Consider the following 12,864-nt stretch of genomic DNA (forward strand, 5'->3'; position numbering starts at 1 on the left):
GTACTAGAAACAACAGAGCAATCTGCACTGCTGTGTGTTCAGCTGGAATTAAATCTTTACCTGTGTCGTTTTATTTCTTTTGAGTGATATTTACTTTTGAAGTTTTTTACAGTCACGGTTACTATGCATACCAATCATGCAATTTGTGAATAAATACACCAAAGAGATCAGAAAAAAATATATACCAGAAATAGTTAAGGTTTCAGTTTGCGACTCAAAACCAAAATCAAAGGCTGAAGTCTGTGCCAAATCGAGGATGGCTTTTTATTCATTATAATATACCATTATAAATTTGATTTTTCATTTGTGGATTATTTTAACATTTAAATTAATTTAAATGCATTCTTCTAGTATTTTTGACAAGTAGAGTAGTAGATGGGAGCACCACGATAAAAGGTCAACATAACTGTTATTTATGTCGTGTGAAAATTTTTCTTCCATTTTTTGTTTTCTACGAATTTATAAAACAATAATCGTACTCCAGTCAACAAATGCGGAGAACTACAATCTGGAAAATTACGAAACTGAACTGAAAATTAAAAATAAATGACAAAAAGGCCAATATTTAGACGGGACATACGTTCGAACCTGACAATTTAATACTTAAAAAAACTTGAAAACAAATATACATTATATATATATAACTGAACTTTGAGTCTTTTGTCCAGTATTACGGTATCATTAGGCAGTGCCTCTTAAAACAGGGAGTGTTGCTGTTGCCCGCCGGGACGAATTAGTGTGTAACACATGGAGGAAGCGGCTGTGTCAAGGGCTGGGAGCTGATAGTCGGCCATTGCTGTGTGTCGTGGCTCGGTAACAAAACACGGAGACGGGGAGAGGAGAGATACGGGCACACAGGGGGGACGGAGACGTATTTCTCTTCACGAGTAGAGCAAAAGCATTTAATTCTTTATCGTACCGGTTACAGGTAGGTTTTCGAGTCGTTATTCTTTTTACCAGCGAAAGCGTTATTGAGATATCTTGGCCAATAGGACTGTACGGTAAGCCTCCAGATCAATAGGTTTGCTGGGCTTGTGTAATCAGAGTGAATTTAATTGACAGTTAATGTTAAGGATCTATGTGTGTCGGGTAGCCTTGTTTTCTGAGTACCACGGTGTGTAGGGGGATATTCTGCGTTTTTTCGTGAAAGGGGAGATTTGCGTGATGTCAGTTTAGCCGGGACACGTAGACTCAGGTGTGCTGTGCTGGCTTTGGTGGTACCGAGTGATGGCCGGTACCCGTATTTCTTGGCTGAAAACACGGATTTCCGTTTCACCGCTAAACGTTGGTCTGATCTCCTGTTTTCAATAATTTAATATACTCAGTGAAAGTGGTGATCAGTCTTTTTGGGTATGGGAGGCGTCATAATTTTTCTTGCATGGTTATAGTATCTTATATTCTGTATACGGAAAGCTTAGGCTGTGCTACGAGAATGGTGACGGGGCTTTCTGACATTTCGTTTACCCTCTAGCTCTATTTATAATTGACGCGTAAAAAGCGACCGGCTTTCTCGTTATAAACTGATTAAGTTGACCACGCTCTATTTTAAATGGCTTGTGAAGGCTTTTAATATTCTCCAAGCGTTCTTACTTTCTGTAGTAACGAGTTCTTCTCCCGTTTGCCGGTGAGCGAGGAACCGACTGAACTCCGTCGCTTCAAATTAGGAGGAGCAAATACATTTTCTGTCCGCGTTTAGAAGACAGGGATAATAGACGCCTTTCTTTTTAATTCTCAGCTCTTCCCGGTAATGCGAATCAAACGGTCGACTCTAATCAACACTAGTTGTTCTGAGAGATTAGTTGAGGATCCAGCGAATAAGCCGGAATTAATTACTGCCACACCATACTGTATAGAGTGGATTCAAGTACTCATAATTGTTGTTTCATGCGATTGTCTCATTTTCCTTTAATCGTGAAGTGTTATTCCTTGATGGCTAGAGTTCTTGAGTTGGGGCCCTAAAAGCTCATGGAAAAAGTAAGAAAATGATTGTTCTTTAATGAATTGTAGATAAAACGGCAGTTGTAATTGCTCTGTCAACACGGTGCTTTCTGTAAAAAGTCAATTTTCCAGACGACGCTAAAAACTGCGTGTAGAAATTAAGTTTTAGCCAATGCTTTGTAGGAATAATGTGATGTGCCTTTCTCAAATGTGTTAATTCCTTGAGCCAAACAGACTTGAGAGATGATATCTTCCTGAGTGTTTGCAGAGTACACATTCCTTCCTACTAAATTGTGATGTCATGGTAGTAGAGGCAAGTAAGCACAGTGGTATTTGAGAATAATAAATATTTGAACTATGTTTAACTCGGCATTGGTATTTCCTCATTCTCTCATTGGTTTGAGTAATGGAGTGTAATTGAGTATTTGAGCTTCAGTGCCAAACAAGCATTATCCTATTCAGCCTATATTGCTGCTGATTGGGTGTTGTAATGTGTGAATGTGAGTGCGTTTATTTATGGACGGTCTGTGTGCAAAGTGAAATCTGAAATTTGCAGTGTTTTGAACCTAGGTCCAATTCAAACATGCATGTTTAGTTTTGTAATGAGATAATATTAATTTGTCATATTATCTCATTACATAAATGTTAATGTACAATAGATGGGATTTTCATCTGCCTTGCAGAGCTGTGAAAAACCAAAAGTACATTCCCACACTTCTACTAGTATATCATCAGGGGTCTTTGGGCCTAGGAGGTTTTGTGTCTCATTTTAATGAACAGCTCTTCACCTGGAACAAGCTTAGATTCATCCAGTTAACATTTAGTGCACCAACCCATCCCTTTTCCACAGCTTGAAACTGTTGACAGTGTAAGGAGACAGAAACCTTTATGCATGCTGGACACTGACATCCAGGATTGAGATCCCCTGCTTTATGGGGTTGTGAGGGTCAATAAAAAGCAATCTGCCACACATATCATTTGTGCAGATGGTTGTGGCTTTGCTGAAACATTAACCATACTAGACAATTTACATAAAAGTCAAAGTCCCTACAGATGTTTTCTTGAATTCTCATGTTGTCAGCACAAAGATGTTACTGTGCACCCAACTGTTGAGAAAGACGTGGTCCATATGTATTGTTCTCTGCTGCTCATCCTTCACCACAAGTTTGGCACTGTTTGTTTTCTCCTTCCTTGCCGATGGTTTTGTTGTATATACAGTAAGAGGTACAAAATGAGTAATCTTTCATTTCATGCAACGGGTCTATTTTCTAACTGCCTCATCCAATACAAAGGTGCAAGGTGGAGTCTATCCTGTAATCAGTAATGGGTGCAAGCAAATTTTTCCATAAGCCGACGTACCAGTATATCTTTTGATTGTGGAAGGATACTAGAGGACCCGGAGGAACATGAACATGGGGAGAACATACAAACTCCACACGATTAGCACCCCAGGTCTAGCAGTGAACTCGGCTATGCAGCAATGCTAACCACTGTGCTGCCCATAATTGGCAATTAATACACCTTAAATGGTTAATAGTTTCATTGGGTGTCTTGAATTGGGGGTCAAGCACAGGTCTGTAGATTTTATTTAGTGCCAAATAATATAAAAACAGCGCTGGGATAATGACAGCCTGGCTTCACTACATATCACTGCTTAATGAATGTTTGCATGTGATGAGGGTCCATTTTTAACATGTAGAGTAGAGTATCCAGTTGAGTTGATAGTCTTTGGTTTCTCCAATAAAAAGCTTTAAAAGTAAAAATACTGAATGTTAAATTAAGTCTAGGAAACATACTACACTGATATGTTAACCTCATAAAAATAAATTTAGTTGCCTTCCATATATAAATGTATACCCAGCTGTTGAGAGAAAGCATTCTGAAATGATCAGTTATTTTCAGTGTGACCACTGAAAGTCCCTCTTATGGGTTAAGATAAGATGTGGGTTAAGTTTGCATCTAATGTTTTTAGATGTCTCTCAAGGTATATTTAACAAGTCTGGCTTTAATTTATATGGAAATTATGTTTAAATTCGAAGTGATTTGAAGTGGCAAAGAAGTTCTTTAATGGAGCAAGTAATAGGTTTATTCCATGCTGAAAAGAGAAGAGAGAAAACACAACGTTTGGGCTGTGGAGCCTTCGGGCATAAGCCAGCTGCCAGCCTGAAGTTCTTTAATTATTTGTGGAGGATTCATGTTGATTTTATCAAGTTTTTAAAGTTATCCTTGGGATTGTTGATGGTGCTGAATGTCATGGTGAAAATCTTAAATGGTTTGGAAAAGTGATTCTGATTGTTTTTGTACTCACGACTATCTTGTTGTTGCTTTAGCACACTCTTCAGTACATGCTGAATTCTAATAGGCTATTTAAGTCTGTGCAACCTGATGCACTAAATCACGTCATGGCAGTTGACCCTATGAATTTGCTTCTGGATTGTATCATTTACTCTTGTGAGTAGGAGAATCCTACTCTTGTAGTGTGCTAGAGTTGAAAATAGTTGCTGACGTGTAGTTTTTGTGGTATTTGCATGTTCTTGACCTTTGCTTTCAGTATACACTGCTCCGGAATCATCTGGATGTTGTGTAACTCGAACTATAGGTCAGCTTATCAGATTCTGTTACAAAGTGAATCTGGAGAAAGGATTATGGTAGAAAATTTGCTTCTGATCTCAAACATTTGGCAGGCCTTTTCTAGCCTATTTAGTATCTCTAATTGAAACGGTTTACTGACAGCTTTTGGATTCTGTGTACAGGAATTAAATGAATATTGGATAAATATGCTGTAAATCTTTATTTAAAATAATTTAAAATATGCATAAACTATGGTAACATACCTTTATTAGTGTTATATATGTATTTCTAGGCAAACACTGGGACAAATTCATAGTAGAAGATTATGAATTGACCTCCTGGCAGGTTGTTTTTAAAATACTTAAGGAGCTGAGGAAGAAGAAAACATCTGTGATGATCAGTGATTATTGCTTTGATTGATAATTTAGTCAAATTATCATTGATTACTGCATATTAACAATAAGCATACTAGATTTTTTTGTAAGTGCAGTGAAAATTACACTCCACCCCAGCTAGCTCTCCATGTTCTGTTGCATTGTTTTAAGCTTTTTTTGTAAATCTTTTTTTGGGCTAAAGAGATCATGATCCCTGAGTTAATGTTTATTAACTTGAATAAATATGTGGAGTAGTTCACAATAAATCAGATGTGGAGTGTAATGGCAATTAAGTTTACTGGAGGTGATCTTGTGCTAAATCCGTACAGTATATAAGGCTATACAGTGATTTCTAATTTTGTCCATAGTGTAGAATGTTTATACATTCATAATCAGGATTTTCATTGTCTAAGGTATTTGTTTAAGTGTACCATGAAAATCAGGGAACTGTACCTAAAAAACTGCACCTGTGGCAACTATAATACTGTTTTCCAGTGCATTCAGATGAGGCTGCACAGGTAAGGGTTAGAGGCTGGGTGGTGCGGTGGCTCTGTGGTTAAGGATCTGTGTCTGTGGCTGGAAGGTTGCCAGTTCGTATCCTGCGGCCGGCTGACGCTGTGTTCTGACACCCAGATTCTCTTCATGTCTGTGTGTCTCATGGAGAGCAAGTTGGGGTATGCGAAAAGAAGAATTCGTAATACAAGAAATTGTATATGGCCAATAAAGTGATCTTATCTTTTAAGATTTGTCCTACCTTCCATAACATCGACAGCTTATTTAACTTAAATTTCCTTAAATAATATTCCTATTTGCCTATATCTGTAATGTACTGGTAAGCATTGAGGTTGCTGTATGGCCTCTCATTCTATAGTCAGAGACTGCAAATCCAGGAAGAGTTTTTGATTTTCTTTTTTTTTTATTTATATTACAGGATTCACACATCCGGATATGTCCTTCATATTTGATTGGATTTACAGTGGTTTCAGTAGTGTACTGCAGTTTCTAGGTAAGTGGCTAGTAAAGATATTCAGTTTAAGGTAATGTGATAGTCTGTACCCTAAAGCAAATATAGACTCAGAGGTGGGTAGAAGGTAGAAGAACTCCTGTAGGACTCCAAATGTATGATGATGACTGGTTTGTATTTTGATTTTATTCAAGGAACTGTCTTGATTATCATACTATGTTAGAAATCATGACAGTTCTGAACTGTTTTGAAAGCGTCTTATAAAGATCTTAGTCAGTGATCTGTAATGATGCTTGGTGTCTTGGAGAGGAAGTTGATGAAACCTGACCTGCACTACAGCTGAGGTGTGAGGTGCATCACACGGGCAACTTGCCCTTCCCTGCGGATCATGAGCCAAGTTTAGTTGCTTGGCTGCTGGGAGTCTTCTTCCCAGCAGTACAAGCAGCTATTCTTTCAGCTCTGTGACTCACTATGCTCTCCAACATCTATAATATTTCTGATATTTATCATTCTAGAAATCCTGAGATACACGCGTGCTGTATAAAGTTTATTTCTAAACATTCACATCTGCATTTTGTCACTAAGCTTCTTGAATTATTTAAGGTAATTATTGAGAAACTATGGCTCTTGAGTTTAATTAAGCAAAGGTTGATCTAAGACATCTCCCTTTGGGATTTGAGCTTTGTCTGGGAAAGATGGGAGAAGCGATATAGGTACTCGTGATGTAATTAATGGGGTACAGTGTACTTTCAACAAAATCAACTTGAATACATTGTGCATGTGGAGAGTCCTTGCTTACTGAAGTGTAAGACCAGGTGCACATAAAGTATTATATAAAATAGCCTTTAAATTTAATTTAGTTGTTTTTTATGAAGAGAAGATTTTCTGCCTTTTTAAAATAATTGGTATGCTAATTATTTTTTGCTGCATTTCAGGACTGTACAAGAAGTCTGGCAAATTAGTATTTCTTGGATTGGACAATGCTGGCAAAACAACGCTACTGCACATGCTCAAAGATGACAGATTGGGACAGCATGTGCCAACTTTACATCCAAGTGAGTTGATCTTTTTTTTTCCTTTTTGAAAATGCGCTGTCTGCAATGAAAATCGTTGAGCTTGGATAAAATAAGTTTCTGTGAATGCATTGACAAGATAAAATTTACTTGTGCCTATTTTGAGGTGTTTTACCAGTACAATATAGTTGTAATTTAGGTTATTTTCCATCCTAATGGTAATGAATTGAAGCTATGACAATTAAAACACTTAATCACTGCTACATATGTGATGTTCGTAGGACTGTTCATGATGTTGCAGTCAGAAATTGTGTAATGTGAACTGATTGTGCATTCCCAGTCACTTGTCTTTTTTCATTTTCTTTATTGTTGAGGAGCAGAGGTCCACTGTCCTGTTTCTACACACATGCCTCCTGCTGTATGTTTGCTTAGAACCAATTTGATTATGCACTTCTTGCATGATTACTCCAGTAAAGAAAAAAACATGAGAATTCAATTTAAGAGTGGTTTATTTTAACTTGATTGTGAATTCCCAATGTACATTTGGAAAGCATATTTTTTTTATTTCCTTCTGATTGTTAGCTTCAAAGTCATATGAGAATCAGTCATTCACTTTGTGAACTGCCTGAGTAATCCAGCCATCCATTTTCTAACCACTTCATCTAATTCAGGGTCGCAGGGGAGTTGGTTCCAATTTCGGCAAGCAACAGGCACAAGGCAGGATACACCCTGGAAGGGACGCCAGTCCATCGCAGGGCAGACATACAGACACTCACACCAGGGCCACTTTTGCCCAGAAGCCAAAGAACATACCAGCATGTCTTTGGACTGTGGGAGGAAACTAGAGCACAGTAAAAAGCACAGCACAGCAAAAGCCCATGTGAACATGGGGAGAAAATACTAACTCCACACAAATAGAACCCAGGAAATTGAACCCAGGGCCCCAGTTCTGGGAGGCAGCCATGCAAATCACTGTCTCATCATGCCACCCTGCCTGACTACTGTTGTTCTTCATTTTTTGAACAGATAATTTACCCTAATATGTTTCAATGTCTGTTTTATTTGCTAACTAGCCTCTGAAGAGCTGACCATTGCTGGTATGACCTTCACCACCTTTGATTTGGGTGGCCACGCACAAGGTACTTAATGTACAAACAAAATTGATACCTACACTACAAAACTTTTGCACATCTCTGTGCTGCTATTATTGTTTGTTAATCCAGGCACTAACAGTTTTTACCTCTTCAGCTCGTCGAGTATGGAAAAACTACCTCCCTGCCATCAATGGTATTGTCTTCCTAGTGGACTGTGCAGACTACCCAAGACTGGCCGAGTCCAAAGTAGAACTTGATGTAAGTGCCTCATTAGAAATAATATTAAAAAATAATTTTTATATAATTTCAGCACCCTTGAATGATTTTACAAGCAGAGACATGTGTAGAACAGTCAAAACTATAAACTCCAGCAGCTATGTCACCCTGCAACTCAGAACAGGCAACCCACTGAAGCTAAGCAGGTGTAAAACCTAATGACATGCTTAGCGCTCGTTATATGTGGTTAGGTATAATTTGTTGTAATTACATGCTTTCATGTGGTGTGTAAAAGTTAATTAAGTCATTTCATTGGCAGGTGAATATTCTGTATTAACAGAGTGGTTAACCTCCAAATTTTACTTTACTGTATACTGAGAGGCATTAAAACGCAAGCAATACTAGTGGTCCTATATTCATTTGTTGTGTTTTTAACATTTCTAAGTATGTTATACTGTATAATTGCCATATTTGAATGCACATGTATATTACAGCAAGGATTAAAATTTCATGCCAGTTTCAAGTGGATTCACAATGCCTGGCCTAAAGCTTCAAGTTGTGTATAATTAGTATGATCATACAAGTGGCTTCTGGCACATCTTTATATCTGTCCACCAGAACTGTGGAGGTGGGGATTATCTTTCTTTAGTTTATTTTTACTGGTAGTTGTGATGAACCTTACTTTTAATCTTATTCTATTCATGTAAATGTTTTTTTTAGATTTGTAGGTGATTGGTGACTGAAGTAAGGTTCAAACACATAGCACTGCAGAGGAGGTTTGAGCTGCTATAGTACACTGTGGTTAAGGCAGTAGAGCACTAATGTTGGAGTATTTTTATAAGTGTTTTCAAGCTGAACTCTGTTTGTTTTCAGGCATTAATGACAGATGAAACCATTGGAAATGTGCCTATCTTGATCCTTGGTAACAAGATTGACAGACCAGAAGCCATCAGTGAAGAGAAGTTACGAGAACTGTTTGGGTTATATGGACAGACAACAGGCAAGGTAATGAGAGCACATTTCTCACTCAGACCTGGTCATGTGTTTTTCTGTACTTTTACAATAAATGTATTGTACTTTTTTTCAGAATTAAAGTAGCAACATAACACATTTAGGGCATAGCAATATTTCAGATGAACATGATCATCCATCCATTTTCTGACCGCTTCTTCCAGTTCATGGTTGTGGGGAAGCTGGAGCGTGTACAGCAAACAATGGGCACAAAGCAGAGTGCACCCTGTTCAGAGCACCAGTCCATTGCAAGGCTGACACACACTCACACACATCAGTGCCAATTATCATTGAAGCTACTTACCTACCAGCATGTCTTTGGACTGTCGGATGAAACCAGAGCACCCAGAGAAACCCATGCAAACAGAGGGAGAGCATACAAACTCCACACAGATAGCACCTCAGGTCCAGAATTGAACCCAGGGCCCCAAAACTGTGAGGCAGCAAAACTAACTAGCGCCATCATGCAGCCCGAACGTTATCATGAAAATAGATTTATGGATCTCATTTCCCATTCCGAATGTGTATCCTTTTATTTTTAAGCTGTGCTTGATATTTTCTAAGCTATGCTTGATATGGGTGCTTGATATGTTTCTTAGCTGCACCTATTAGGATGTTTAATACTTTTATGCAGAAATAGAAGCACAGCTGTCTAGGTAATGCTCATTACCATTTTGTGCCCAATCTAATTTTAGGATTTTTCCATTTTTTAGGGCAACGTTCCATTGAAGGAGCTGAATACGAGACCACTAGAAGTGTTTATGTGCAGTGTGCTGAAGAGACAGGGTTACGGCGAGGGGTTCCGCTGGCTGGCCCAATACATCGACTGAGCCAGTGTTCTGGAGCCTTGGGAGGAATCCCAGTTCACCACATTTGATCCCATGTCTGGTTATAAAGTTTGCCTCTGCTGTTGAAACATGTACAACACGAACCCAATAGACTTTTATTGGTTGAACATTTGGTTATAAAATTGACATTTTTCTAGAAGAATAATATAGCATCAACCGTGCTAAACATTTTAAGTCCGAGCCGTTGAAAAAAAGAGAATACCTGTTTTTTTCTGAGCAGTTTGTATGCGTGAACGTCGAAACATGTTAACTCTGTAATCCCACTGGATGACTCTTTTTAAACAGCCTTTCTTGGCATCAGTTCCCAAAACCATACAAAAGAGTGAAAGAGAAACGTGGTAGTTGTATGCAGCTGAATGCACTTTTTTTAACAGGAGAGATGACAGACATGCGACTAGTATTTAATGTTCAATTTTTATGTTGTTTTTTTTTTGGAGCTATTTGGTTTCAATAAACCTAGAATATGTAACCACGTATACATCTGTTACTTTGAAAAAATTATTTCTGTTAGATTTTCTAGCTGCATGATGCCTTAAGTCAGACCATATCTGCCCCTGCCCATTTGATGTAATTAAAACCAATCAAAAAGTTATTTTGTTATTCTTCTTTGAATATGAAGATACAATAAACTATTTGGCATTTAGGATACAGGTTTGCTTTAAAGTAACCACTGTTTTCTGCTTACACATTCCAATGTGAGTGCCAGGTTTTATGTTTGCCTGAAGTGAACAGGCATCCTTGGTGTCTTGACAGAAGTCTAAAGATTGCACAACTTTAATGAGGGTAAGCTCTGTCACTTGTTAAAGTGAATACTGATCTGCCACAAACCAATTCACTTCATGGAATATTAATGTTAGGAGTGTGAATGGAGTTTTTTAAAGGTAACTTGTTTTTTAATGCATTAGCTGTCAAACTGGTTAATTGCTTATATATGGTTGTAATATTTTACTACACCCTGAAAAGGTTTTGCCTGTTGGTGTACCAGTAGATGGCACCCTTCCTCCTGGACAACAGTTCTCAAAGCTAATGCCCCATTGTGGTGACCAAGGAGGTTGTGATTTGGGATGTGTTGTACTACAGATGACATGTTAAATCAAAATCCTTTGAACGTAGTCATTAAAGATCACATGTCTCTTTTCGACAGAGTTGTTGTATTAACTCCTATACCTGGGATACGTTCCGCTCTGGATATGCATAGTGGCTTTCCTGAAGTTCACCTTTAATATATTTGGTGAAGCAAGTTCTCCCCTCATTACCTGCACAGATGTGTCATGAGGCTGGTGTCGCATCATAGCTGCTGGGTGTTACCCAGGTTGGTTCTGCACTTCAGTGGTGAATGTTGCGAGTCTCCTGCTACATATGTAAAGGTCTTTGATATCCTTCATGATGGAAAAACCACATAAAAGCGTGGAATACTGCCATGCTATACCTTCTTTTTTAAAACAACATTACTAAGATGTTGTCCTTTGAATAGAATGGTTCTGCAAATTCAGGCCAGGTTACAGGCCACTGCTAAATTTAAGTAGTTCCTTGGTCATGTAGAGAACAGACAAATGTGGTATTACTTAAACAAGAAAGTATGACGATGGAATTAAATGTGTTAAAACTTCCAATTTTGCTGAGTGGAGCACCCGTTAGTCATTGGTGTTGTTTCCGTTTCTGTGTAACACATAATGCATGCATTTTATGTTAAGAAAACTGGCACCTTAAAAAAAAATACAAAAAGGGGGATTGACTATATAAAACAAACCAAAGGCTCAAATTATAATTAAAACAGAAATGTTGTTGGGGTGGTTTGGAAACATCTCTAAACTAAAAACAATTCTTGTCTGTTTCACGAGTACTTTTCATTTAGAAAAACGTCTTCATGTCAGATTGTGCTAAATCTTTGCAATTAATAAATTGCCTTTCTTTGGTGGACAGCTGGTGCTTGATTATTCTGGTGGCTTTCATGACAAGTAGGTGATACAGCACCGAGCTCCAGTACAGTATGATGTTACAAAGGGCATAAAACCTTTTTTGAAGAACATATTTCCCCCTTTTTAAACGTTACAGGGGTTAAAACTGTGTCGTTGGGATGCTCTTCTGTCATGAACCTCTGTGTTCCAGGCATAACCATTATGAAGTAACGTATCGTTTCCTTTGTGTGGCGGCCTTGTACCGCATTTTTCCCCCAGCAGGTGGAAGCCGTTTATTTGGGTATATTTGTACGTTGGCAACGTTTACCGTGTCTCTTGCGGGAGTTCTGCCTCTTGTGCAGGTGTTTGATAGAAGCTATTGACTCACAAATCCAAACCACGGCGGTAGTTTTCAAACTTTGCTCAGATTCTAAGCGAGTCGGGTACTGCGCGTACCCTTTCAGTAACATGTCAATAAAAGAGATCAATTATTTTCTCTCTTTATATGATATTATCTATTGGAGTGACAGAATTACCTCATACAAGGTTAAACTATTTGCACAACCGACTATAACATTTAATAAAATAATTATTTAATTTAGTGGGATTTAAGTCATATCAGTGCATAAAAATGCAGTCTTGGTTTACATACGTGATGCACAATTTTTCTCCGAAAGCACAAAGAGATTTACTGAAGTTCTTGGTTCCTTGAAAAGGACCTAAGCACAGCGGGTTTTCCTGTGGCAATTCCTCGCCCATGTAACAGAGGTGTGATTTCTATTCTAAGATCTGTAAACAAGTAGCGGTTAAAAAGAGCTTACCTAAATTATAACTCGTAGAATTCTGCACCATGAACATGCAATTAGTTGGATAACCTCCATCTTAGTGGAGAAAACCCGTATTTTTCAATTGCTTTTTATGGGAACTGCATTATTTC

At 38.1% G+C, this 12,864-nt stretch overlaps 1 protein-coding gene across 1 annotated transcript; it reads left to right on the forward strand.

Annotated features, from left to right (window-relative positions):
• The first annotated feature begins 757 nt into the window (after positions 1-757).
• On the forward strand, positions 758-10,677 carry sar1b (secretion associated, Ras related GTPase 1B). The gene is made up of 7 exons (XM_006631781.3): positions 758-928; positions 5,815-5,889; positions 6,783-6,902; positions 7,934-7,999; positions 8,109-8,212; positions 9,044-9,175; positions 9,895-10,677. The coding sequence occupies exons 2-7, from the start codon at positions 5,832-5,834 to the stop codon at positions 10,009-10,011; spliced, it is 597 nt and encodes a 198-aa protein (XP_006631844.1). The 5' UTR covers positions 758-928; positions 5,815-5,831; the 3' UTR covers positions 10,012-10,677.
• Positions 10,678-12,864: the final 2,187 nt, after the last annotated feature.

The sequence above is a fragment of the Lepisosteus oculatus genome, chromosome 11, assembly GCF_040954835.1.
Source record: "Lepisosteus oculatus isolate fLepOcu1 chromosome 11, fLepOcu1.hap2, whole genome shotgun sequence".
NCBI lineage: Eukaryota > Metazoa > Chordata > Actinopteri > Semionotiformes > Lepisosteidae > Lepisosteus > Lepisosteus oculatus.

Coding starts and splice junctions, on each gene's coding strand:
- sar1b (XM_006631781.3), top strand. CDS start 5,832: ATGTCCTTCATATTTGATTGGATTTACAGTGGTTTCAGTAGTGTACTG. Junction 6,903..7,933: donor TGTGCCAACTTTACATCCAA/GTGAGTTGATCT, acceptor TTTGCTAACTAG/CCTCTGAAGAGCTGACCATT. Junction 9,176..9,894: donor ATGGACAGACAACAGGCAAG/GTAATGAGAGCA, acceptor TCCATTTTTTAG/GGCAACGTTCCATTGAAGGA.